This window comes from Betta splendens, chromosome 22, assembly GCF_900634795.4.
Source record: "Betta splendens chromosome 22, fBetSpl5.4, whole genome shotgun sequence".
NCBI classification, from domain to species: domain Eukaryota; kingdom Metazoa; phylum Chordata; class Actinopteri; order Anabantiformes; family Osphronemidae; genus Betta; species Betta splendens.
This window is the reverse complement of record NC_040900.2, coordinates 12997450-13024462: the sequence shown is the minus strand read 5'-3', so window position 1 is coordinate 13024462 and position 27013 is coordinate 12997450. Positions and strand designations below refer to the sequence as shown.

The 27013-nt window shown below is 42.6% G+C and overlaps 1 protein-coding gene across 12 annotated transcripts in view; it reads left to right on the top strand.

Moving 5' to 3' along the window:
* Nucleotides 1-1707: 1707 nt before the first annotated feature.
* Nucleotides 1708-27013, top strand: part of kiaa1109 (KIAA1109 ortholog) — a 47277-nt gene continuing 21971 nt past the window's right edge. For 11 of the 12 annotated variants that reach the window (XM_055505923.1, XM_029138711.3, XM_029138709.3 and 8 more), the window contains exons 1-49: nucleotides 1708-1866; nucleotides 3283-3418; nucleotides 4019-4135; nucleotides 4767-4845; nucleotides 4934-4998; nucleotides 5242-5416; nucleotides 5729-5810; nucleotides 5895-6088; nucleotides 6608-6687; nucleotides 6763-6913; nucleotides 7120-7276; nucleotides 7693-7771; nucleotides 8510-8601; nucleotides 8730-8847; nucleotides 8927-9082; nucleotides 9974-10071; nucleotides 10316-10500; nucleotides 11264-11370; nucleotides 11464-11696; nucleotides 11778-11996; nucleotides 12176-12313; nucleotides 12685-12861; nucleotides 12947-13075; nucleotides 13645-13764; nucleotides 13891-14222; nucleotides 14547-14797; nucleotides 15050-15287; nucleotides 15438-15929; nucleotides 16543-16816; nucleotides 17083-17220; nucleotides 17330-17400; nucleotides 17603-17776; nucleotides 17878-17998; nucleotides 18154-18303; nucleotides 18602-18729; nucleotides 18920-19122; nucleotides 19277-19477; nucleotides 19647-19858; nucleotides 20337-20488; nucleotides 20976-21126; nucleotides 21224-21376; nucleotides 21578-21818; nucleotides 22059-22207; nucleotides 22635-22866; nucleotides 23127-23288; nucleotides 24321-24505; nucleotides 24824-24999; nucleotides 25118-25685; nucleotides 26314-26512. In XM_055505923.1, coding sequence (XP_055361898.1) covers nucleotides 3313-3418; nucleotides 4019-4135; nucleotides 4767-4845; nucleotides 4934-4998; nucleotides 5242-5416; nucleotides 5729-5810; nucleotides 5895-6088; nucleotides 6608-6687; nucleotides 6763-6913; nucleotides 7120-7276; nucleotides 7693-7771; nucleotides 8510-8601; nucleotides 8730-8847; nucleotides 8927-9082; nucleotides 9974-10071; nucleotides 10316-10500; nucleotides 11264-11370; nucleotides 11464-11696; nucleotides 11778-11996; nucleotides 12176-12313; nucleotides 12685-12861; nucleotides 12947-13075; nucleotides 13645-13764; nucleotides 13891-14222; nucleotides 14547-14797; nucleotides 15050-15287; nucleotides 15438-15929; nucleotides 16543-16816; nucleotides 17083-17220; nucleotides 17330-17400; nucleotides 17603-17776; nucleotides 17878-17998; nucleotides 18154-18303; nucleotides 18602-18729; nucleotides 18920-19122; nucleotides 19277-19477; nucleotides 19647-19858; nucleotides 20337-20488; nucleotides 20976-21126; nucleotides 21224-21376; nucleotides 21578-21818; nucleotides 22059-22207; nucleotides 22635-22866; nucleotides 23127-23288; nucleotides 24321-24505; nucleotides 24824-24999; nucleotides 25118-25685; nucleotides 26314-26512 — 8410 coding nt within the window. In that variant the 5' untranslated portion in view covers nucleotides 1708-1866; nucleotides 3283-3312. The remainder of the gene's footprint in view (nucleotides 1867-3282; nucleotides 3419-4018; nucleotides 4136-4766; nucleotides 4846-4933; nucleotides 4999-5241; nucleotides 5417-5728; nucleotides 5811-5894; nucleotides 6089-6607; nucleotides 6688-6762; nucleotides 6914-7119; nucleotides 7277-7692; nucleotides 7772-8509; nucleotides 8602-8729; nucleotides 8848-8926; nucleotides 9083-9973; nucleotides 10072-10315; nucleotides 10501-11263; nucleotides 11371-11463; nucleotides 11697-11777; nucleotides 11997-12175; nucleotides 12314-12684; nucleotides 12862-12946; nucleotides 13076-13644; nucleotides 13765-13890; nucleotides 14223-14546; nucleotides 14798-15049; nucleotides 15288-15437; nucleotides 15930-16542; nucleotides 16817-17082; nucleotides 17221-17329; nucleotides 17401-17602; nucleotides 17777-17877; nucleotides 17999-18153; nucleotides 18304-18601; nucleotides 18730-18919; nucleotides 19123-19276; nucleotides 19478-19646; nucleotides 19859-20336; nucleotides 20489-20975; nucleotides 21127-21223; nucleotides 21377-21577; nucleotides 21819-22058; nucleotides 22208-22634; nucleotides 22867-23126; nucleotides 23289-24320; nucleotides 24506-24823; nucleotides 25000-25117; nucleotides 25686-26313; nucleotides 26513-27013) is intronic. The other variant, XM_055505920.1, reaches the window with a different exon arrangement.

The following is a 27013-nucleotide window of genomic DNA, read 5'->3' as shown; positions in this document are numbered from 1 at the left end:
GTTGTTTCAGCTCATTATTATAAAAGTTTGCTCTGCTTCCTCTGACTGTGGGCTTTTATAATAATGTAGTAAATTTCAGAAGAAATGTAGTGGTTGCAATAGAAATGTAGTTACAGTGTGTGCTAGTTTTGATCACAGGGGATAAAGATTACAGAACAAGCCTATATATACAAGCCTATTCTTTTATCATCAGCTGCTTCTGGACCAAAAATTCATCAACAGTGTTTTATACGGGATTAAAGAGTCTGTATGAGTGTGCATCAGTTTCCCCAAACAGTCCATAAGCAGGCAATTAGATTGATTGGAGAGTCTGAATTGTCCATATGTGTGAATGTAAGAGTGAATGGTTGTCTGCGTGTATATGTGGCCTGATTGTAAGCTGTGATAGGCTCCAGCATGACCGCAAAGCTTAAGGAGAGTGAGCGGCAAAGAATGAGTGAGTGAGTAGATGTACACGTGGACACGATGATATAAATATAATAATACAAACCTTGTGTATACAACCCCTGGGATAATTGGGCGTTTAATGGTCAAATCTGACTTATTATACACAGTAAGGTCAGAAAACATTTACATCTATATTTAAACTACAGTCTCTGTGTCATGGCCATCCAAAGTAGAAACTATTTTAAACTACAGTGTTGCGAGGTAATGAATATCAATTTTAGGGACTTTTAATTTCTAATAAAAAACCTGCAATGACTTTGCCAAGAACCTCCTTTAGGAATTTAGCTGAAATAATATTCAGGAGGCAGGAAGAAGCATTCATGTGAGACGTGTTTCCTTTAAAGACGTAGGCTGGCCTTAAGGGAAAGACTTGATTGGCAAGGAAAAGCTTTGAGCCTGATGTTTGGCACCTTCTCAATAAAACAAGTCCTATGTGTTTTTGGGAAAGCTTTGTTGTTTTGGCTGGAGGAAGGTATGACATCAACCTCAACAATACCCCAGAGTTCTTGTCATTTTTAGCGATAACAGAGACGATACTTTGCCCTTAGCCTCTGCCGGTGTTTTTGACATTTTTTAAATAAAACATCAAATAAAATGGCCTCTTGATTTCTATCTGTGTTGCTGGTAAAATGACAGTTTTCTAAAGTAAAGTAACACCCAGTTGCCCATGTGTGACCCCACAGTGTTTCCTTGTTTTGTGAAAGAGGATGTTTGGTTCATTTTGTTGTGTGGTAAAGGTCTTGTGTTAAAACACCCTGCTTTTATCAGCCATTAGTATTTAGCTCAAAGCAGCTCACAAACATAAGCGAAAAATGACATGACAGTTTTTCAATATACACTGAAAAACTAAAAAAATTAGAACATATTTATCACATTAATATATTAGACTATTAAAATGATAAAATGAGAGAAAGTGCTTTACTGTTAGTTAATTGTTAGTTAATTAGTTATAATAATAAAATATATAATAGATTTGTTGAACTGTATATTATTATTATTATTATTATTATTATTATTATTATTATTATTATTATTATTATTATTATTATTATTATTATAACAAGAAATAAATGACACAAAGGAGACCGTCACTGTCACAATAATCCTGCTGTGGGCTCACAAGCGACAGTGTCGCTTCTCAGATCGCCTGGTATAAAAACATTAACGGTGATAGGGTGGGGATCAACGTCTGTTTCACAACCTTTCATTTCATTGGTCGATTGCTCACTGACTTTTTTCCCTATTGGACAATTTTGTCATCGCTGTTAACGGAACAGGAAGTCATCGTAAATAGCCGTCTGGCAAGTAAATATTCTACAGACGATGCTAGCTATGCCCTGGACCGACACAAGAAATGGACAGCGACTCCTGAATAACTGGAGCAAAGATGAAACCATTTGCTTTGTCGAGCACATTAAGGTATTAACTGGCACTAAAAGGTTTGACTGTTACAGTAGAGGGAAGTTATCGGCCGCGGCCTTGTATTAGCTTGCTAGCTCACCTTGTTGCTAACGTTATGATTTACAACTAATGCTGCATTATCCAAAGGCTAAAGTGCCTCTAGCAAAGCAGCTGAGTAGCAGAACTGGACGGACCATCAGCCTTCTGATTGTCACAAACGCAGAACAATCAACCACGTTAGACAACTGTTGTCAGTAAAGAAGGTATTGCTAAGAACTTACTCAAGATGTGGGATTAGCTAAAATGCAGTAGGTGTGTAGTTAATGTCAGGTAGCGTTGTCGCGCGGCTTTAAAGGTTCACGACATCTTTAACTAAAGTGAAAAGCAACAATATTAGGTCAAAGATAGAAAATAATTGTTGTGCACTGCCCTTTAACGTACTGCACTAAAGCAGCATCCTGAAGTGTTTGATTAAATGGATACATTGATGTACAACAGGAACTACACACTGCAAAGACTATAGGATAGAATGCAATGGTTGTCAGATCAAGTGTTTTTTGTGCTGTCTGCTGAAGGGATTGTTAAAATGAAGACGTTCCAGTAAGGCTGTTCAGGCTAGCTAAAGTTACGCTTCCTGCTTGACGTATGACACTGCTTATGAACCCTACCTGACAACACTCAGGTTACAGGTGTGAGATGACTCACCTTCTGAGAACAGCAGTTAATCTGTATTCACATCTGATCTCGAGTCCTGTAACCACAGGAATGCCGGTGGTGATCGTTCCAGTAGGATCTAATCGGTTTGTTTGTTTATTTGCGGAATGTTTTGATATTTAGGAAGTTAAGAAAATCTTGCTGTATGTTTCAAAAACATGTATTGAATTATTATATTGACATTATTGTATTTACTTAAGCAAATTTGAACAGATAAATGAGCACTTACTGCTCATTTTGATGGAGAAGTAGTAGTAACCAAACACACACGCCCCAGCTGGAACTTGCTGGTTCTTGGTAAAGTGCGATCCAGATTTTCTAATAAAATTTGGAATGTCTAATTCAAACTGTAATCTGATTTGATTTCATAAGATTTAGAAGCTTTAAAAAAAGTGCATTTGGAGACTGCAGGCAAGCACTGTTTTTGGGTTTTATCGCAGTAATTTTCCAGGCAACGTGACTTAAGGTGGATTAGTTGAGGATTTGTGTTTGTGTGTGTTACTGTGTTTGTGTATATTCAAGCAAAGGACAACATTAAAACAGTACTGAGGCTACAGCACAGCTACACTTCCTACCAACAAGAAAAATAAGGCCTAAATAAGGTTTCTTTAGAAACAGTATGACGTTGCAGTACATTGTTTTTGCACAGTGGACTTGCTTTATTGTTTCCCTGGTTTTGTTTCTGTGCCATGAAGATAATGTGACATTTGACTGTTTCAGCTTTAGACATCACACTGAGAGCCTATAGCCATGGATGTCCATGTTCCCAAAAACAATGAAAGCACCTTCCCCAGCTTCGGGGATCTGGATAAATTTCTTACCCAGCATGACTCGAACTTTATCTGGCTCCTTGTTGGTAAGAGCTCTGTATTTGCATTGTTTAAAAAGTTCAATAGAGGCATGTCTTCCATAGGCTTTTTTATTGTAATGGAGTTGTATTTATACATGCTTTTAATGTTTATATAAGATAAACCTTCACCTCTTTAATATGCTAAGCTGATGGGGTTTCTACAATTATCTTCCACATATAGAATATTTAGATGTGTAAGTTTTTTTCAGTTTCAGTTTTTTTCAGTACCTCTAAGTTATTTTACTTTGGTAAAATAATAAATTCCTGTAATGTCCACCGATGTGTTTAAGATCACATCTTTCAGAATCAAGCTTTTGTTTTTATGACTGTAGTGTCATTAACCTAAAATAAATCTTCTAGGGGGAAATAAACTAAAAGATTAATAAATCCTCATCCCAGGATTCAAAGAGCAAGCGATGAGTCTAGTAGTTCTACGAAATTTATTTCATTACTTAAATTTGTATATTCAAGTGAGCAACACATATTGATGGGTTTTGTCATGGACGGATATTGAGAGCGAGGTGTGACTTTATCTACAGTTGATCTCCTGTTAACTTGTTAACTCGCCCTATTACCTGGCTGAGCCCCTGTATGTATGCCTTTCAGCCACCATTCTGTCCTGTGGATGGATCATCTATTTAACTTATTACAACTCCCGCAACATTGGCCTCATCCTCACCCTCATCATTAACAGACTCTACAAGGATGGCTACATTCACATTGGTGAGTTGAACAGGAACTCTGTCATACAGTGATGAATAGTGAGGCAGGACGCTGCCAAAGCTTTTGGTTCAGGGCAATTACCCGGTCTGCTGAATATTTCATGGTGAGCCAGGTTCACTCTGATTATCACCATAGAGGCATCATTTTGTACCAAATGTGTTGGTACAAAGTGAGCAGTCACCTGTGATGTTTTTAAACAGATTCATATACTCTCAGATTATTCCACTCTCTCTTTATTGCTTAAAGCCTTGGAAGGACACTAGAGCTTGGACGTAAATGGAAGCACAGACCTCCATAATAGAAAGCTCATCCTGTTTGAACATGCAGTACATGCTCAAACGGTATGAAGGCATCTCTTTCTCCCACCAGGCCCCAGCTGTGTAGAAATTCCTGCATAGTTTTGAAGGGATTTAATGACCAAAACAAGTTGTCCAGTGAGATGATCCCTCACAGAGTTATGCAACCAGTTGTAGACTAACTACAACAAGCAGGAGGAAGTATCAGATGATGGCTCATAGTTGTTTGACTTCATTTGTGGAAAATTAAGCTAAGCATATCTAAAATATTGTTCTTGTGAAATTCTTCTGGTAGGATTAGTTTGCTAACTCGGTGTCTGACCCTGCTCCCACAGGCTCCTTCTCCTTCTCGGTGCTGTCAGGGAAAGTCATGTTCAGAGATGTCTACTACATCAACCAAGACATGTCTATCAGGTGAGCTGACCTGTGCCCCATTGTTTGTTTCTGTATTTCTTCAACACATTTTTCTGTCTTGCTGATCATCTCAATGTCTGTGTGGCAGAATACAGGATGGCTTTCTTATTTTCCGTTGGTGGAAAATGTATAACCCAAAACAGAAACAGCATGGTGAGTTGAGTGCTGTGTTTTGTTTAATTTTGCTTTTTTAACACATGAAATAATATTTTTTACAACAGTACAATTGACGTGGTCAGTGAAAAGTGTAGAAATCGTTCCTAATTTGTTAGATAAAGAGTTAAAATCCAACTTTTTTGGAAATTAATTTTGTAGATATTTTCCAGGTCTCTTTGTATGATATTTTAGACCTAATTTATTAGAAAGCTTGATGGTGATTCTTTGTTGCCCTATCAGATCCCAAGGCAGAAACCAGACTTTACGTGACAGTTAATGGCTTTGAGTTCCACGTCTACAATCGCACAGACCTCTATGCACGACTACAGGAGACCTTTGGATTAGAATCCACACTCAAAACACCAACAAAAGATGACGAGAGGGGGCGAGAGGACCGAACCCAGACCCTGGAAAGGTACAGTCCTCCCATGAAGGATATTTGTGTTCAGTGCAGAAATGAATCGCAGCGTGTTCAGAGATGTGGACTGTAGTGTGAAAGAACAGGAATCAGCAGTTTCTTGTCAGAGAGATTGATGAGGGGAAATTTGATGATACAATCTGAAGAAGTGGCATACAGTACTGTAGCAGCCCCCCCTTTTCCTTTTTTGTTTTTACATGAAGTACAGAAGAGTAGAGCTATTGTTATTTCCCAGTCGGTTAAATTAATTGTGCTAGCAGGGAATATACTGTAGCGCTAACAAACTGTTCTCTCCTGGTCTCTCTATAGTGTGAACATCAAGGCAGAAAGTCCCGACCCTGCGTCATCCTGGCGCTCCCTCATTCCTGTAATCAAAGTTAACATCAGCACTGTAAGTGCATTAGTAGTTTGTTAGGCCTTGCTACTGTAAGTGACTGGCTCTGTTTAAGTCATATTCCTGCATGCTTTCCTCCAGGGTCGGCTGGCATTTGGAAACCACCACCTCCCCCAGACCCTGTGTGTAAACTTTGAGGATGCCTTCCTGACATACGCCACTAAGCCTCCATCCAGCCACCTGGACCAGTACATGCACATCGTTAAAGGTTCACTGGAGAACGTGCGCGTCATGCTGGTTCCCAGTCCACGCTATCTGGGCATGCAGAATGACGAGTAAGTTCAGCTGTCTTCCATTTCTGAGGCAACATTTAACCCCATTTAATCAAAGACTCGTCTCGCAACACTCTTTTAATAAAGAGTGTTGCTGTGGAGATTTTCAAACACTCTGTATTTATGTAAACAGAAATACATTTTTTGTACCAATTGCAAGTGTTGTATTTATAACATGGTTTTAGTTTGCTAAGAACAGTATGTGAAGGGTGTCAAATAAAATTTGGGATTTTGTGTTTCTAAAATGGAGCAATTAATAAATGTAATCCTATAGTGTCAGCAGACTTTAATGAATTGTTTAATAAAGAAGAAGATTATTACACAAAATCTGATTGAATTAAACTACAGTAGTGGAAAGCCAGTGAAACTGGTAACGTAAAACTAGTCTGTGACCTTTACCTCCAATAGTAATCATTCAATATTTTTCAGTGTGAAGATATGTAATTAAACCAAGCTTCAAAAGTTTGTTTTTAATAATGGAACTGAAATGTAAGAGCCAAACTGTGACCAATTGTCCTCTAGACCTCCAAGACTGATGGGTGAAGGCTTTGTGGTCATGCAGTCCAACGATGTTGACATTTACTATTACCAAGACGAACCGGGTATGATACACAAACACACACACACATATACACCACACACACGATGTGTTTCTAACTACTGTACTGTATGCGTAGGCCTGGTCCCTGAGGAGCAGCAGGCTGGGGAGGAGGCAGAAACATGCAGTGAAGGTGATCAGCTCCAGGATTTGCCCCCATGTTGGGGTCTGGATATTGTCTGCGGAAAAGGAACTGACTTCAACTATGGGCCCTGGGCAGATCGCCAGAGGTGTGTAACAAACAGCAAGTACTGGCACATTATAAATAACAGTTGGTACTGCAGTGTAGGTGTAAATGTTGGTAAATAAAAACAGTAAAAACTAAGAATGTTTACTATATTAGAATTTGTTTAGTGAAATATTACAGTTATCATCTCACATTTGTCCCATTCAAACCCGCCCGTTTTGGACATTCTTGTGGATTTCACCTTCTTAGGGACTGTTTGTGGAAGTTCTTCCTCCCAGCTGATTACCAGCCCATGAAAGTGACCGAGGTTGCCCAGCCAGGAAAACCGAGGCAGATTCAGGCCTTTGAACTTCGCATGAACATCATAGCTGATGCCACCATCGATCTGCTTTTCACTAAAAACAGGGTGACTATTGCTTTCACTCCAGTGCACTTTCTTCTTTTTATTACAAACGGCTTTGATCTTTCTTCCTCTCCCTGCTGCTCTTCTTGTCTTTGTCTTTACTCCACCATGTTTTAGCTACTGGTATTGGTTCATGTTTTATGCTTTTTAAAATTTTCATCCACGAGCTGTGCAGGGCTTTTACAAAGCTGAGTATGTGATGTGCATACTAAGTGCATACATACTGTAATACATAAATGTCCAATGAATAAAAATATGAAATAGCTTGAGTCAGGAAAATACTTTCATTACCCCTTTCAAGCATATTCTTGTTCAGAGAAGGTGCTTTTTATATTTTTAAAACAAAAGGCATATTGATAGCATGTGTGAATTTATTGCCTGGTCGGTCTCTCTCTCCACGTCTTTATCTCTGTTACTAGGAAACCAATGCCATCCATGTGAATGTAGGTGCAGGCTCTTACCTGGAAGTCAACATCCCCATGACTGTAGGAAACAATGGTAAGTGTGTGCACTGAAGAAAGGGGACCAGTATGCTTATATGCCAACACAACATTCATTAGCAGGTGTTTCTCACTCAAGGACACACATTATTCACCGACTCGATTATGTTCATTTTTGATGAAAACGTAACAGAATCATTTATTTTCAATGGGCAAACATTTTTCACAGTTTGTCTAATAACTAACACATTTTTCAAAATGATAGAAAGAACAAACTGAAAATCAACACATTAATAAATAAATAGAGCCTTACAAATAATGTAATTCACTGCCTCTCTATTTACAACAAACACTACAATTTCATTTACCTACAAATTTAACTTTAACTAATTTATTGATATTCAATATACAATGACCTAAATTAACTAACATTGTCTCAGTTAGTGACACTTGGTGTAACTAAAACTTTGTCCATGGGGTTTCACAGAGTGAATGTAAATCAGATAAATTCAGTGTATAAAACAATGCAGACTAAAAGTCAGGTCATTAGTGAGGACAAAACTCTGGTTCTTTGGTTATTTGATTATTGATGACCTTGATCCAATAGTCATTTAACATCACACTAAGCAGTGTGAGCAGCACTAAGCCCCCCCCCCCCAAGTAGTGTAGATAACTGTATTTTGTAGTTTATTTTTTTTAAGTTAAGCTCCTAGATTCATGTTACTTGCATGAATTCAGATGCAGCTTTGGGCTTTGAGAAGTGATGGCTGTACTTTTCTGCTTCTCCTTCCCTCAGGCTACTCTCCCACTATCAAAGGTCAGCTGCTTCATGTGGACACCACCAGCAGCATGCAGTACAGGACTCTCTTGGAGGCTGAGATGTTGGCTGTATGTACCATAGAAAGAAACTTTTCAGATTACCGTCTGAGGAGAAAATTGGAAAAATTACCTTTTTTTTTGTGCAGTGTTATTGTAGCAAACTTCCAAAACATGACGTGCCTGCGTCTTTATTTCAGTTTCATGTGATAGCCGCTTACCCTCGGGTGTGGAACATGCCTCAGTCATGGCAGTGTGAGATCGAGGTGTACAAAGCCACCTACCACTTCATCTACGCCCAGAAGAATTTCTTCACAGGTGAGACACCCAGTAAACACACAGTAAATAGACAGTAGAAATGCCATTACAATCTCAACGGTGTGTTCTATGTTTGTAGATTTGATCCAGGACTGGGCAAGTGATAGTGCCCCAGACATCTACTCCTTTGTTCCCTATTCCTGGAAGTTCAAGATTCTTTTCCACCAGTTTGAGATGATCTGGGCAGCAAACCAACACAACTGGATCGACTGTTCCACCAAGCAGCAGGAGAATGGTATGAGAGACTGCTTTGGACAATTCCACTTTAACACAAGTCTAAATTTATTATCCCTGTATACTTGTGCCAATTTTACACAATGAAAAATTTTGTGCCACGGGTGTTAGTTTCAGCCTTTAGTACAACGGCATGTTGAGCCAAGTGCCTGCATTCAGCATATGCAGGCATTTCAGTTTAACGGTATTGAGGAAAGAAACAAACTTTCCTGGCATTACAGCAGATACAGCACTGATGTTACATTTGCAGTTTATTTCCCAAGAAAAGGTTTTCCATTATTATATTCCATTATTACCTTTTATAAGAGAGTGTGGTCATAGCAAGGAGTTACAGATGGGTGAATGAGGAGGAAATCGGTACAGAGCAACGCTGTGTTGTTTTTTTAATGAAAGTCTGCCTGCGGTCCGACTGAAAATGAAAGCGCTGTACAAAGCTATAGAAGTCGCAGGATTTCTTCCTCAGACAGTTTGCGCTGTGTATCACCTGTGTCCCTCTCCGCTCTCTCTTCATCTCCCCCGCACGTTCTCTCTGCAGCTACACAAAGACGCAAAAGACAAAAGAAAAAGTCTGCAAGAAGTATTTTCTGTCATCATAAAGTGAAAACCTGGTTCATTCTTCTAAAATAAGTCTAACTTTTAGGGGATGTAAGGAATGCACAGATTAAAGCCAAACAAAACCACAAAACAAATATTTAGAGAATTTACAGATTAAAAACAACCAAGCAATGGAAATCCTGCCATGAAGCAATCGATACTTGAAGACCTCCTTAACAGAAAACTGCCCGTGACAGGATACTTTAACTCGATTAGGTCATGATGTATTATACAGTATATACTCCACTTAATCCCAGACAGGACCAGACTAATCAAGAGCATTATTGATCTCCTATAGTGTACTTGGCAGCGTGCGGCGAGACGCTCAATATAGACTTCACTTTGCCTTTCAATGAGTTTGTTCCAACCACCTGCCATACTCGCTTCAGCTTGAAGGTAAGTTGTGGCTTCAGTAACCATGATGTGTTCCAAATAGAAATGTCCCTGGTGTCCGTTATGTCTTTGTCTGAGTTGTTCATGCTTGTAAGCTCGATCTAGAGAAGGCTGTAAATATTGTATGTTTTCACACTGCTTGGATGGTGATATTGAACCTTCACATGCTTCTGCTGATGTAGGCACTTTGACTCCACCTCTGAATGTGTGTGGGTGCATGAATGCGTACGTGCTTTGTCCTCTTCAGGCGGAGGACACAGACATGCGACTCTCCCTGCCAGAGTGCCACCCGAGCCGCTACCCCCTCCTCACCCTGGCCAAAGACTACCAGAACATCAAACTTCCCCCAGACATGTTCATGCCGGGGGAGACTCAAGGTCCTCCCCCTCCCAAACCCACCAAGCCCCGCTGGAGGAACATCACCCACGCAGAGTGAGATAAATCTGGCGGTTGTATATTATTTCTCTCTCGGTGTGGGCAAGAAGTGAGTGTGATAGCAAAGAGCAGGGTGATTCATCATCGTAACACTGACTCACATCAGTACTGAGGTAAAAGGGAAATGTTGCCAAGGCAGGAGGTGATCGCTTCACATAGATGTACCTGTAACCTTAACTTTGCACGCTTTTGCTTGGTTCAGTAGTTGCTGTCTCTGTGACATGTAATGGCTCAGCTGCTATGACTCATGTTGGGCTGAGTCATTGGAGATAATAAGATGGACTGTACAGTATAAACAAAATCAGGGATGTGTTTTTAAATCTAGACTCTTTACTGTGTAAAATATTGATCCATATCTATCTTAGTCTGTCAGTTGAGAGTCTTTCTTCACCCTTCTGCCACCCAGTTGGCCAGTAAAGGTTCAGAGACTTCAAGCTGAAGAAGCTTTGCTTGTTGTAGTGTGCTTTAAAACATCATTTATTATGTGCAGCCCAGAAGCAGACTAAACTGAATATACTACCCTGCTATTCTACCCCTCTTGGGAGGTCATGATCAGATTCTGTCTGGACTACTGCACTGTGTGCGGTGGAGAAGTCAGGCGTGACCCGTTTGACTTCTCTTGCCTTCACTCTATGTCCTTGAGTCAAACTGCTCATAAAGCAAAAAATGACCTGGAAAATCCACTTGGGATGATGATGATGATGATAAAGGAATTATGGATGTTTTTTAGTGTATGTGTCATTTTCTTTCCCTGCGTCAGAGCTGGCTGGGTGGATTGCTGGAGTGTTCCCAACTTCTTGCTCATCATTGACTACACATGGCATCCCATCTACCCTCAGAAGGCTGATGAGCAGCTTAAACAATCATGTGAGCTCACCTAGTATCACTTTTATGTTTTCCAGCTTCCAGATGACGATATGACGTTTTCTTACCTTAATGTGTCCTTTGTCTTCATTCAAGTGTCTGAGATGGAGGAATCTATGCTGTCAGCGCTACGGCCCCCTGAACACACTTCCGTACCCCACAGCGTTCCACCACGCTACACCTCCACATCTGCTTCATCCACTCACAGCCGGATGCCCACTGACCCCTCAGAGCTGCCCCCTGACAGGCTTCATGTAGAGATGGAAATGTCTCCAGACTCTCAGATCATCTTGTATGGCCCTTTGCTGCGAGCATTGATCTCTATCAAGGTACAGAACCGTGAAATATTATATTGATAAGAGGTTTTTAAAATGAATGACTGAAGTCTCCAATCCATTATCCATCCAAAGGAAAACTATTTTGGTGAAGACGACATGTACACAGATTTTGAGGAGGCACTGTCCAGCCCTGTGTTGTCCACATCGACCTCCTCAGGCCTCGGTTGGTCTCCGCTTGGAATGGAGGACACTCAACAGAAGGAATCCGCAGACATTCATCCCCTTGATCTGCGCCCTTGGGACATCACTGTCCTTATCAACCTCTACAAAGTCCATGGCCGCCTGCCAGTGGTAGGATTCCTAACTGCCACTAGTTCAGTTCAATGGATTGGCTTCAAAAGAAGAGAGAGACTGATATAGTGTAGTAGTAGAGTAAAGGGGAAATAATGAGACCATCGAACAAAGTGAAATAAATTAACAGAATGTTCACTAATGCGTCAAAGGAACATTAATGTGTTTGGTGTGTTCAGCACTGCAGCAGTGAAGGTCCCGAGGGTCCGTCCGGTTTCTTGGAACGACTGTGCTTTGAAATGAAAAAGGGTTACAAGGAGACCATGCTTCAGCTGCTCCTGTCTCCCATTCACATCTTCATTAGTGACAACTACCAGGTACCAGGAAACACAGATTTCATTTGTGTGGTAAAATTAAAATAAATGATAAAGTGTACAAACATAAAAAATTTAATATTGAATGTGTTCATGTTGGTGTTGAGATGAAATACTGCAATTAAGTAGAGTAACACAGTAACAGTCTGTAGCCTCATGTGTTAATATAATGAACAATTAGTACTTTCTCGCTCTTTAATCTTGGAAATGAAAGTGTGACTCATTCCTTAAACACCCTGGGCAAAGCTTGCAGTCATCCTCTATATACTCTTTGGTTGTACAAACTGCGTCACGTAATCTCATATAAGCTCAGTTGTCAGTTTTGTAATGTAAACTTTAAATGAACATGTGTAATTCTTGCTTTTAACCCGCAGCGTCCCACAGCAGACGGAGTGCTGAGGGACGGCCACCTGAGTCTGTCTGGTCTTCAGATGAGAGCCCACGCCATGTTCTCCGCTCAGGGCCTGCCCCTGGGCAGTGACACACTGGAGTACGCCTGGTTAATCGACATGCAGGCTGGGGGGCTCGCTGGCAGGGTCACAGTTCCACAGGTCTGTGTGCACCCCCACAACTGGCTTTGTGCTGGTCTCCATGCGGCAGGCATCATCGTTGTGTGTCTGTGTTTGGGATTACTAGTTGGCCAGCATGATAGAGTGGGGGGAGACGTTCCTTTTCCACGTGGTGTCCCGAGAGTTCCAGCTGGAGCAACCCAAACCCTCCATTATTTGTCAGCATGGTGTTGACCGCCGTATCTGTGATGCCAAGGTAAAAATGAGAATTTTTCTGTAGCATCAAAGGGTCAAGACCTTGTTTTTTTTTTTTTTTAAGATATTTTCACTGTCTTTTCTGTGGCTTTCTTTTGAACAACTGTGTCTGAAACTGTTAAATTAGCTCATTATTGCTGGAGACAGTTTTTTTCATATTAAATATTAGTCGAAACTGTCTGTCGTCAAAAAAATAAGCAAATGTCATCAGATAATAAATGGAACCACAGTGAACTTCTCTATAATGATGTTGGACCTAGGAAGCGAACTTTTAGAGAGAAACCAAGAAAAGAGAAACACCCTCGCACATAAAGCTATTGATCTGCTCCCAGCAGCCATATGTAGCAGACATACCCAACACCATGTTGCAAGAAAGAATATTTGAAGAAAACAAGTGTCTCTTACAGAGTATTTTGCTTGTATGCAAATACTAAGAAGGATATTTTTAAAACATTGCCTGAGAGCCTTCATTAGGTTCTGCCAACTGAGCTATGGCTAAAGTCAGACTAAATATGAAACGGCTTCCTTGCAGCCATGAAGGGTTTTTAATGCTAAATCACTGTCTTTCAGCTGAGCTGCCTACCAGGTCACTGTCGCACATCAGAGGAGCTGAAATACACCATGACCCGACTCGCGATGGATGGAGTTGACCTCTTCATTGTAGAACATGGCTGTGCTGCCAGCATCAAGGTAATTAGCGGCATCCATTTATGCATTGGAGGCAAAATATTTTTAGAACTGCTGAACGGCTTGTCAGTTTCTGCATATGTGGAGATCAACAGATGTTAACGTTTTCTTTTCTCTTGTCCTCTCCAGACGGGTATTATTCGCATAGCTAACTGCAACCTGCACAACCAGGCGGTGGGAGAGGGCATCAGTGCCGTGGTGCAAGACGTGAACGTCCGACAGTTCATTGAGCTGCAGCAGCACAGCGAGGTGGCCAGGCTGCAGCCGGCCGGACAGGGTCAGGCTCCAGGTCAACCGTTGGGTCTCAGTCAGCTCCCCATGCTGCGGCGCTCCGTCTGGCTGGAAGCAGGCTCAGTCAACCTGAACCTAATCACAGCAGACATTGCCCTGGCTGCTGACCACCAAGCCAAATGTGATGTTCAGAGGCATTTTCTGGAACTACATGATGCTCAGACCAAAAGGTAGAGTGTCACCTGTTTGCTTCTAAACTTTGGTAGTGATTATATTGATAGAATTTATTTCTTGCTATGGTTGTTAGACACTGTGGTTCATTATTGTAACTTGATTTAAAGGTCAGGTTTGGTAGCAACAGCATCTTTGTTTTGTTTATTGAAAAGTTTATGTCAAGCTGAAGTTCCACCTCCTCAAATAAAAATCAGCCATTATAATTAAAATTACTATTATACTGTAGGTGGATAATAGTTGTCTGGCTGTGTATAATTTTTGAGTGATGTTGCTTTCCTCGTTGTTAACATCTTTTCCCACCTTTTCCTTTCTTTTTCCAGACTTTGGTTCTTGTGGCCAGAAGATGCAGGCATTCGAAACAAACGCACCAAGAACCGCTGTGGCTGCCTCGGAGGCTGCAGGTTCTTCGGAGGCACCAATATGGGCCAGGACTTTTTCAAGCTTGATGAGCTGACGCCGTCTTCCTCATCTGCCTTCTCCTCCTCCAGCACAGAGTCTGACATGTGCTATGGCCAGTCCTTACTGCATCCTGGGGAATGTATAATCACAAAGGAAACGCCTAAAGTGGATGGTATGCATTAGTTCACGTTTTCCTACTCTTTCTTCACGCATTGTTTTGGGGATCGGTTGTGTATCTCAAACTAAAGAGTGACAAGCACAATGTTTTAATTTGGTCATAAAGCAGAGACCAACTAAAATATGTGAATGTTAATATATTCAGTTGGTTAGGTGAGTTAGTTAATTGGTAAATTTAGAAGTAACTAATACAAAACGTAGAAAGGTGTCATGGGTTTGAAGTGCAGATCATGTCTGTGTTTCTAAGGGAAAGTTGTTGGATTGAAAACCGCCACCCACTCGCCATGCCTGCCACCTGAGCTGCCTGAAAGGCATGGTCAGCAGCATCTAAGTCTCCAGGTGCCCCACCGCTCCCACAGTTCGGTCTCTTCCTCTGAAGAAAATAGTTCCTCCAGTGCCGCTTTACCGCTACTGGCTGGGGAGAGGGAAACTCCTTCACCAAGTACAGAGGAGCGCATGTACCCTAATGGAAAAAGCCCTGCTGAGTGAGTGACAAAGACTTTTAACTTCTGAATGAGTCTCATTTAACATCACAAGCCAGGTTTCTAACATGCAGTTGCTCTGTTTATATTTCAATGCCCTCATTAAAGGCAGTATTTCTTTCTTACGGTATATTTTCTCTTTTTACTGTGCAGCACCCTAGGCGAGTTCCCAGAGGCTTCTCCAGTCTCACCCAACAGCTCGCAGGACCGTTCCTCGGTGCGCTCGCCCCTCTGCTCTCCTCTCAAGCGCCAGTCTTCTGTGCACTCAGGTCGGCTTGGCAGCACCAAGAGCCTGTCAGCTGCCGTCTTCACCGACAAGCCTCCGCCCGTTTTGACCGGAGGCGTCCAGTTCAGCAGCGAGGTTTCCCGCAGCGACGAGAACGTCCTAGACTCACCTCGCCAGCGGAGAAGTTACGGCTCCTTTCCCTTCACTCCATCAGCGGACTCCAATACATTCCATCAGTACCGGTCTGCAGACTCCAGCATGTCTGTGGCTGACAGTGAGGCCTACTTTTCTGCTGCGGAGGACTTTGATCCAATCAGTAGTGCAGATGAGGGTCCGGGCACATACCCTGGTCGAAAAAGGAAGAGGAGGCAGCAGATGCAGCAGCCACAGCAGCCTTCATATCATATGGAGAACTACAGGTCAGCTTACAGTATGTAGAGTGCAATGAAAAAGCAGGCCATGTGCAATTAACCTGAATAGCATGACTAAGTGAGTTAACTCTCATTGCGGCATTCTGTTACTGATACATTAACAATGCCTCGCCATGTTTTAATACCCAGTAAGTTATGAATTGCACAGTGTAAAACCCTGCAGCCAAAGCCGATGCAGTTTTCATTTATTACTTTGATTCGATCACATATGGATGGATGTGCTGTGGACGGGTTATAGCAAATGAGATGCTTGATCTATGGGCAGCCACTTACTGTTGGTGTGTTTTTGCAAATTGGATTTCAGTTTTCTTGTGCAAGTACCTTGTCATTTTTCTATTACGCAAAATGTTCCCACATTGATTTTCAGCAGCCTTTTTGACTGAGGCAGCCTCCACACAAACAGAAATAATCAATTTGGTCTCATGAAAAGTTCCAGTTGGCACAAGCCTGTGGAAATAAGGTTGCGTTCAAGAACATAAAAGCACGTATAGGGACAGTTAAAAATTCAAGGAATCATGTGGCAGTTTGCCGCTAACATTTTTGTAGCTGTTTAGAGGATTGTGCAGCAAAATTAATTTTGTTGTCCAAATTTTCCCCCCAGCCGGAGCTCCATCTACCACAGCGTTGAGGGTCCCCTCACCTACGTTCTCAATGGGGAGCTGATCACAGAGCCACGCCCCCTGCCCATGCCCTCTATACTGCCCCCGCTGCCCCCACATTCCCTGCCCAGCCACATGTCCCAGGCCTCCTTTGTTTCAGCCCTCGGCATGGAGGAGGAGAGCTCCGTTGAGGCAGAGAAAATGGCCGAGCCAGGACCAGTCACTCGACAGCCCCACGTCATGGCATGTTACCAGAACTATCTTGCCCACTACCAGGTAAAGATACTCTGGCACCAGATAAATGACTGATGATGCTTTAAGGTTTTGAAATATATTATTACTTATAGATTATATTGTAATAACTTTTAAAATCTTTATATTGAAAGTCATATATCTGAATTCTGAGTTCAGTATCTTGAAGTCATAAGATCCACCAAATGGCACCATCCTACTTCCTCACTCTGTGTACTATGTAACTTCATGCAATATAATGTGCAAACTATTTATTATCACTGTTTAAACATCTCCATGACTTCTATCAGGTTTCAAACTGGTCTGTGAAACAGCCTACCAATAAGAGAACCTCCAAATCTTCTCTGCACCGGCCCCTAGACCTGGATACGCCCACTAGTGAAGAGAGCTCTGCCTCCTTTGACCAGCTCTCTGTGCCCAGCTTTAAGGTTTTGTGCATTTAATTTTTTTATTAAAGTTATTAGACACTTCAAGTGTTGACTTCAAAGTGATGCGATGCTTTAGCTGACTAAAACAGTGTGTGTACATTCCATTCAGGTGACAAAGCAGGGCCTGTCAGCCAGCTCGCTGCTGGATAGAGGAGTTCAGCTGATGGGTGAAAACAACAGGTACTTGAGTGAGATGTTTTTCAGCATCTCAGTTTTTAATTCTTCAATTAAAAACATACCTGCTGAGCAGAAATCTTTGAATTTGCATGTCTCAATACTCAGCAAGACTCGTGAATTCACACTCTCAAGTAGCACCCGGTACTGATTCTGATCATGTAAACACCATGATCATAGAATGTAGAATGTCTCTGTTCACCCACAGTACACCATATACACCTCTGGATAAAAGAGCCATGGAGAACACGGATGAGGACACAACAACAGATGACTGGACTCTGGAGCAGCCGCTGGCTCAGACTAGGACCACTGCCATTGTGGAGGTGAAAGGGGCCATTAACGTGGTGCTCACACCCCTCGTAGCTGAATCCTTGGACAGGTAGCTGTCGGACGTTTTGGTTTTAACTCTTATGATATGGTTTGATAATATTTTAACACTAATGCTAACTAACACCGGTCTGTGTTTTTGTTCTGTGAAAGGTATATTGAATCCATGGTCCACTTTGCTAGCATCCGTCACCCTGCAGCCATTTTAGATGACCTTCATGGGAAAGTCTTGAATGAAGCCTACCAGATCAGCAAGTCCACAGTCACGGAATCTGTTAGTACAAAGCCACCGATTCATTTACAGTAAACGTGTGTGCGTGTGCGTGTGCGTGTGTGTGCGTGTGCGTGCGTGTGTTGCTTAGATTTGCTTCACAAGAAAAACGCTCTTTACTAAGTGACAGATTTTTCCACTGTTTTGAATCTGAGCAGAGCCAAACAGCCAAACAGGACCATAAACTGTCCAAGACAGAGGGCACGACCCCCGGTTCCCTCAACATCTCCCAGGGCCAGACAGACCTGTCCGTCAAACCAGATAATGTGAAAATCAAGGGGCTCCAGGCCAATGTCTCTATCCCCAAGGTAGGAACCATAACCCCGAATAATGAGAGGCCATCAGTGATCCTCAAAATATGCTCTGACTAAGAGAGGTTCAAGAGCACGTACACAATCACCCGATACCTTCAAATTTCAATGCAGTAAAGTGATCAAAATGGACAAATTAAAAAAAATGTAATTTCAGAAAATTTTGTTGCAAAACACACTAGTTACAATCTAGCAAGCTTTCATTTGTGAAATGAAAGCTTGATATTCAAGTGTTTCCTAATGCACACTAGGATTAACTTGCCTTTTTATTTAGTTCTCTTCTGTTTCTGTGCAGGTAAACCTCTGCCTCCTGCAGGCTTCTGTAGAGGAGGGGTCACCGTCTTGCTCCAGTAAGTGTGTCACACACGTGTCTCTGGTGGCGCTGTGTTTCGACAGAATTGCCACCCAGTTCAGGATGAACAGGTAATGCCTCAGCTACCGCACAAGGTATTTTGTGTGTTGGTGTGTGTAACAACAAAGCAGAGTTTTGAAAGAAACTAAACATGCTTTTGAGTGGATATATGAGTGTTTGGCATTTTGTCGATGTACCTTTTGATTCCCTATGGCAGCTTTAGAGCTCAGGTACAAACTCTTTTGCCTTTGCACCTTCCAGAGGTATTGTAGAAGAGACTCCCAACACTACAGAACACGGCCGACCATCCGTTATGTTGGAGAAGTACGCGTCAGCTACTAAAATGCAGCCTCAGTCATCTGGTTCTCTGCGCTCCAATGCCGGCATTGAGAAAGGCAAAGAGATTGCTGCAAGGCTCAATGTACACCGTATCCACAGCCAGCTCCGAGGCCTTGACTCCACAGGTAGGTTCCATAAGATGGCAGCTGTGTTTGTTCTTATGGGTCCCTTTTATAAAGTTGGACTCCCTTTACCTGACCTGCAATGTATTGATTCATTTACTGTTGTCAATGTCTTAATTATTATTTTTTACTTATTTTTTATAATATATTTCCATAGACATTGGCACTTGTGCCATCACAGCCATTCCCTTTGAGAAGTCCAAAGTTCTGTTTGGTCTGGAGGAAATGGAGGAGTTTTCAATGGTCGACGAAACGGATGCCCAAGCCACAGCAGGTGATCTGGGCCGTTCCTCGATATCCCTTGAGAAATGGGGCTGGATTATGTTTGAGTGTGGCATCGAAAACCTCACAGTCAAAGGTAAAACAATGGAGCATGAAACAATACTTACACTCAAACCTAAAGGAACAGAAGAAAGAGAGAAAGAAAGCTCATAGAATATATTATTGTATGATGTATGATGATGTATTGAGTATTTGTTATACAGATTTGTGAATATACAGTGTGTATATATTGCATATCTTTGCAGGGGGCCGTCAATCAGGAGCTATTCTTTACAATGCATTTGGTGTAATGGGACGCTCAGACAACGGGGGGAAAACTGGCATGTCCAAATCCAACGATTCGACAGGTTCCCAGACAGGCAGCGGTTACAGTACTGATGTTTCTGATGACAACCTGCCACACGATACCATGAGTCCTGCCTCTGATGTCAATGAACACTCCGACTCAGACGACCAGGTGGGATACAAAGAAGTACTTGTACTGTAAAATTTGGTAACAACATGTCCAGACCTTCTATTATGTGATTTTTAAGTTCACACCCATTAAAACTTTGTTTTGCATGGAGAATCAAAGCCCTGCTGCATAATGTGTCTCTGCTTGAAATTAAGAAACAATGACAGTTTTTTTTTTAATCTCTTGCAAATGTGTTAAAGCCACTGCTTATTGCTTCTCTTCTGATGTAGATTTGAATAATTGTCTCCTCTTCATAAAATTTGGTTCAGATCTTTATCATAAGCTCATTCAAAAGAGAAGATGTTTGAGCTCGATTAGAGTAAGACACAAAATAAATTTAGTACTCAATAAAACCAAAATCCTCTCTTGAAAATGTGTCGTGCTAGGTTTTATAATGAGGCTGGGAGTGATGCCCTGTATCTCTGATTAGTGAGGGTAGCAGCATCCACCTGTTAAACCTTCCTCTCATCTACTTTTGTAGGATGAAGGGGTCGAGTCAGATGACCTGAAGAAGGACCTCCCCCTCATGCCCCCACCACCCGACTCCAGCAGCATGAAGCTAACTATCAGGGAGATCTGGTTTAGTTTTGCTGCTCCCACTAATGTGCGCTCTCCTTCGCAGGCCTACTCAAGGTATGAAGATGAGTCTGTTCACATAAATGCTTATGCATTGATGCAGTGGTGTGTTAATAAGTAAGATAATGCAAAAATGTCACTGCATTTCACTAAAGTAAGCTGAGAAGCCATCAGAGTGGCAGAAACATATCATACACATCAGTTTATCTGCTAAAGGAGGTTTTTATGAAAAACCTCCCATGTCTACCCCTGGCAATGGTTGTCAGCTATTATCAAGTTTACAGCTGATGCAGAGCTGTCAGACTCCCAGATCATCAGAGTGATCAAACTGACAGGTACATGCTGTTTTTGTAGTGAGGATATGAGTTTTATTATAACTCCTACAGCTCAGCTAAGCAACAGCACCATGTATTCAGTCTCTGGAATGGAAATTTATTTTGGATGAGAAACAGACATAACGAAATATGTTATATCGATCGATATTCACCTAAAGAACATAGTGATAAGCAGCGATATTAGGTGACTAAAGCTCTTGTGTTTACAGGCAGTTGAATCTGCTCAGCACTGCCACACCTGCCATCGGAGCTTGGCTGGTTCCCATCGACCAGCTCAAGTCTTCGTTACGTAAACTGGACATGGAAGGCACGCTGCGTGTGTGCGCCGTCATGGGCTGCATCATGACGGAGGCTCTTGAGGTCAGCAAAACATTTCAAATCCAAGTGATCACAGTTACATGATCTTCTGATGGCTGTTGCACATTACCAATTACTTTTTTTTTCCATCTCCAAACAGAAAAAGAGCATTCATATCCCTTTCCGAAGCAAATACAACCGTGTCACTAAGCGAGCTCGCTACCTACATGAGAATCCCTCCTGTATGCTTTGTAACATCCTGCACCGGTATCTGCAACAAGCAGATTACACGGTCATAGAGGAGGCCACCATGGTTAGTTTAAAGCCAGTAAAATGCATGTTTTCACTTCACTTAATTTTGCAAACCTCTCCAAGATTATCACATGCAGGTAGATGACTAATAAATGATCCATTCCCAGTTGGATCCAGATGTAAAGCTCTAAAGTGCCATTGGCTTTAATGAGTCCATTAAAAAAAACCTTGCATTCCTTTGTTTTCCTTTTTTCCATCTCAGAATGATGGCGTTCCAGCTCTTGTGACGCTAAAGAAAGGACTTGTAGCTCTGGCCAGACAATGGATGAAGTTTATTGTGGTGACTCAGGGCTTCAAGGCTATTGGTCTGATAAGGCCCAACCAACTGGCCAAGCCCAAGGAGCCTCAGCAGAGCCTGGGTGAAACCATCATGGGCCTGGACAACGGTGCTGCGCTGCAGAGTGACACCAGTGCAGACGGAGCTGAATTTGAATATGACGCAGGTGGGAACTTACAGCTTTCAGTTTGTTGATATGCTGTTGACCCGTGCATCTGTTGCCACAGATGGACCGCTAAACTCTTAACCTCTTCTTCAGCGTTTGTGTGGAAATAAACAGACTGTTAGGGTTTCGTAGCAGAGAGGACATGTAGAGATGAAACGAGAGTGTTTGTTTGGATGTACTTTCATAGCGCATGAATACACGATTCTTGTAGGAGTTTTATTTTATGTAATTATTTTGAAGCCACAGTGAGTGAACACACCATGTTGCTGGAGGGAGCATGCAGTCGTCCACCACCAAAGGAAGCCAACTCTGGTCCTGTCAGCGGAGTGGAGATCATGAGGAAGCTGTCCAAGTCCCACACACACAACGAGTCTGTGCTCAGGATAAAGGTACAACACCAAGAATCTATGCAAATGCTTGTTGTGTTTGTCTATGCACACATTTGTTTATACTAAACATTATTTATATGTATGTGTAGTGTATTCTTAATTGTCTACATCCTGTTTGTAAACCAGAAAGAGGGCAGAAGTGAGGGAAACAACAGGAAAAATGAAGATGTGTTTATTTTCTGACTTATATTTTTGCTTTTAAATTACTAAAAAAACTAAAGCATAATCAAATCACTATAAAAACACCACCAAAAAAAGGATGGTTTCAGTTAGAGCATGGATGAGCCACATATTAAACTGTTAATATAATGAAGATGGTGCCAGACACAATATGTCACACTTGTCTTCAATCAAGTCAAAATCCAGTGGCATCTTGTGGAAGGCGACGCGGTGTGAACTCAGTAATGTGGCGGTTTGTCTTGCCCAGGGCTCCCATCCGTACCAGTCGCTGAGTTACACCAGCGGTGACACAGCAGCGGACTCGCCTGCCCACGTGAGCCGCGGCGGCCTGCCAGCCAAGGACAGCCCCAGGAAGGAGAGTCTCCTGAGCAACTTGACAGGCAGCTTTCGAAGTCTGCACAACCTGCTGGAGGGCATGCCTCAGAGGAACGAGCCATCTGCTGCCGCTGCAGCCAAGAGCAGCTCCCTCACTCGCACAGGTACTCGTACCTGAAGCACTGCCGCGTCGCACTAATGCTAGCTGAAGTGTGTGGAGAGATCCGGCAGCCGCTGATTAAAGTTGTGAGCGGGTTTTTTATTACATGTAACCGTCAAGGTGTCACTTCTACTGCAATGCTGACCTCTACTGTTCAGGGAGGTGAAGTCTAACAAACCCAACAGGCTCACGGATGGGAGAATGAAAGATGAATGTTATGGAAGAGCAGTCAGTGACCGTCTGACACGTTGTCTTTCATCTCAGGAAACAGCTTAGGAACAGACATGCTAACCGAGCATCCGCTTCTGTCAGAGCCCTCCTCCGTCAGCTTTTACAACTGGATGTCGAACGCGGTGAGCAACCGGACCGGTGCTGTGACCCAGGAGTCCCCCGTCAACCGGTCCCAGCACAACAGCCTGCAAACAGGTTAGACCTTGTGGATTCAGTCCTCTTAGGTTTGGGGAGTTCCGTTTATTACTGTAGGTTCAATTAATTTCATTGGGAAAATATAAAATAAATTCAGTGCAATGGATTTTTTAAACACACAGTTTGATGCTGTTGCAGTAGATACTAATCATCAATCATAACACAGTTGTACTTCTACTCCCTTGTGTATTCAACCACTGAATGTGGTGTTCCTGAAATGCTGTTTTATTAGACCTACTGGATTCACCAGCAAACCACTACCACTATCAACCTCTGCCCACAGCTAAAGATCCAGATGGAGGTCAGGAGTTGTTGCTGTGTGTTGTGCTGATGGTGTCTGTAAACTGATTATTTATTTAGCTTTTAGTTGGGTCCTCCTCTTTGACTGATTAGATATACAGTAAATAGAACTTGGTGTGAACCTTGTACAGTGTAAATACAACTTAAGTATTTTGTAGATTCAAATGTTGTTTTCTTTAACTGGCTTATTATTATAGTGATATTACTTTTATTATTAGTAGTAGGATTTATTTCATTTGTAGACATCATACACCGTTTCATCTTTACCCAATATTAGTGTGAGTGTTTTTGAATGACTACTGGTTGATTTTGTTTTAATTGTAAGCGTTGTTTGTGCGTTCCGGCTGTATTTGTGTCTAAAATGATGAGTTTAATCATTATCTACTCTTCTACCTGTCACTCAGTGACGGCACAGCAAATCTGCCTAAACAGCTTCTCACAAACAACTCCAGTGAATGTGATGTGGTCATTTAGACATGACATGGCCTAGAGTTCCTCTCCTGACTCCTCTGTGATGTGACTGCTACCTTCTATTTAGTTCCCTGTAACATATTTGTCACGAGGAGCTGGACTGAAGTGCTTCACTTTATGGCACTTGCAGCCCCATCGTTTCCTGCCACTGCTCATGGCCTCTATTACAAAAACATTCCAGCAAGAAAACAGCGCAGTCGTTCCAAGGAGGTGCCTGGTTTTACAGCGCATGCATCACAAATCTCCCTTCCTCCCCCATAGGTGGGATGTGCAACCTTCCTACAATCCCCTCGGCCTCGGACTTCAACACCGTGCTCTCCAGTGACCAGAACACCCTTGATGGAACCCACTCACAGCATTCCCAGCACAGTACAAGCCAGGATGAAATTGCAGATATAGACGAGGGCAACCAGTGTCCTGCTGCGGTTCAACTGGCTGATGCTCAGGTGCGGTCAATACACCCAATTTCCCTTTGTATTTTCATCTCTAATGTGGTTTTGAAAGGGTTGTTTAAATGAAATTTATCTACACTCCATCCTGATGATTGTAGCTCCTGTACTTGTCTTCACTGAGGCATATGAAATGGGCTTATACAAACTCATACTGATGTAATGGCCCATAAAATCTGATGATGTATCAGTGGAAGGAACAGTGTGATCATTTTAGTTTTGCTCCCTATTCAGGCCTTGTCCACGTTGCCACGCCATCATCTTGACAAAATCGTGCTTCTATTCTGTGTCTTAATATCTGTTTTCTGCCCCCAGGTTGTTTTCAAGCCTTTGCTGAGCTACACAGGCATTCAGGCTCAGGACACCACTCCTCTTAGTTATAAGATGTATTTTGGGGAGCATCTGTCTTTCTCTGGAAACCTTGAGTGTCTGAGAGCTGACATTGTTGACTCTGACACCACGAAAGAACACAAAAGCAAACGATCTAGAAGGTAAAATACATTTAAAATATAACCAATTTTCCTACAAAATATGATTTTGACGAGGGATTGCTTGTATTGGTTCTTTACAATAAATAACCCCTCAGTCATTGTTTCCCTTCATGCACAGACAAGGCATGGTCCACCTTCCACCACTTGAGTTTAAGCCAGCGCTTCTGATTGAGACGTTCAGCCTGAATGCAGTGGTGATGGAGAAGTCAACCAGCGCTCCACAGGGCTCCACTACAGCCCCCCTCTCTTTCCACGACCTTAACCGACGCCACTACAACACATTCCACTGTGATTTCACCACAGCCTGCCAGTCCATCAGCCAGCGCGTAGACATGGCCCTGGTGCGCCTTATACACCAGTTCAGCACCATGATCGACGACATCAAAGCCACACAGACCGACATCAAGCTGAGCCGGTACACTGCTGGCTCAGCCTCGCCCACCCCCACCTTCAAGGCACGGCCGTATCGCCATTTCAGGTCATCGGACTTCAGCCGCAGCTCCAGAGGCAGCCTCAACGGAGCGGGCCGCAGTGGAACCCAAACCCTGAAGAGCAAGAGAGGAGTAGGGGCAGGCGTTAGCGGAGGTCTGCCTCCTAACGGACCTCCGTCAGGCATGGACACGCTAGGGAGACGCGAGCCACGAGGACGCAGCTCTCTGGGACGTTCTGAGCGTCGCACCTCCAAGGTAATAATAGCAGTCACTTTAGGTTATTTAGAAGACCCTGTTTCTCTGAGTATCATGATGGCGATATGGGAAAAAGGAGGCTGAATGGAAGAGGCAAACATATAGTTTACTCCCAGTAGAGTTTTGGGCACTTGTTAAAGACAGTATGTAAAACTGGCCCAGTTCCTACTGCACATATGTTTTAAATGGAGTCTGTAATCTATCAGAACCTTCTTTCAAACTGCTGTTTGCTGCACACAAACCCTAGAGGGAGCCAGCGGACAGTAGGAATCGTTTGTTTAATCCACAGCTGTTGGGCAGATTATTAAAGTGGTACAATCATCTTAGTGGGAACATCCACTGCAAACCGAGCACTTTTGGAATTGACAAATGAGGAACCCATGAAAGACTTCAAGTACCTTTTTCAAAGGTTGTTTTCTACACTGGAACTGGATGAATTGTCTAATTGTATCTGTAGCCAGTGTAGAGATTTAAATTATTGTTGTGACAGCTTAACTGTGCTGTTGCCATAAACAGTTGGGCAATTAAAGTTCTTGATCCTTGCTGTTCGGCACCTGCCAGCCCCGCTTGCACATCGTGATGACTCCATTTGTTAGATAATCTGGAACTTGTGCTGAATCGCCTTCAGGTGTCGAGGAAGGGCTCCCGTGACGTGGCAGACCACATGGCAATCCAGATGGATGACTCCGACTCCATCACCGTGTCGGAGCAGAGCGAGCCATCAGCAGAATGTTGGCAGAACATGTACAAGCTGCTCAACTTCTACTCCCTCATCTCAGATCCTACTGGCATCCTGGAGAAAAGCTCCCCGGAGAACTGCCTTCCAGGTGGGATCAGTTCTCCGCAGTCAGACACTTCCCTATTCTTGTCTGTTCCTCACACGCCTCTTGTTTCCTTTCTCCATTTTTATCCTCCATACCTTCCCCTCACATTACTTGCACACATTTCCTGCTGTGTTTTCTTGCTGTCAGTGTCAATCTCTTCTTTCTTCCCTGCAGTACTTCTTTAAATGCTCACTGGATGCTTCCTCCTAAAGGCTACATTGTCTTCTGGCATCTTGCTAACACTCTTCTGCTTCTTTATCTTTCTTCTGTGTTTTATCCTTTCCTAATGTTTTTTAAGCCTTTCTTCGTTGTTTACTCACCCTTTTTTAACATTTTTATTCTAAATATTTCCTGTTTTCTTTTTATAATTGGGAGTTTGAGACATCTGCCCAACCAAGTGATCCATGATGTGCTTTAGTTTAGCTGATTAAGGGTTCTTTGTAGAGAGAAGACAGGATATTAGCCCTGTAAAGACCAGTCTCTCACCTGGCTAGTATATGGGTG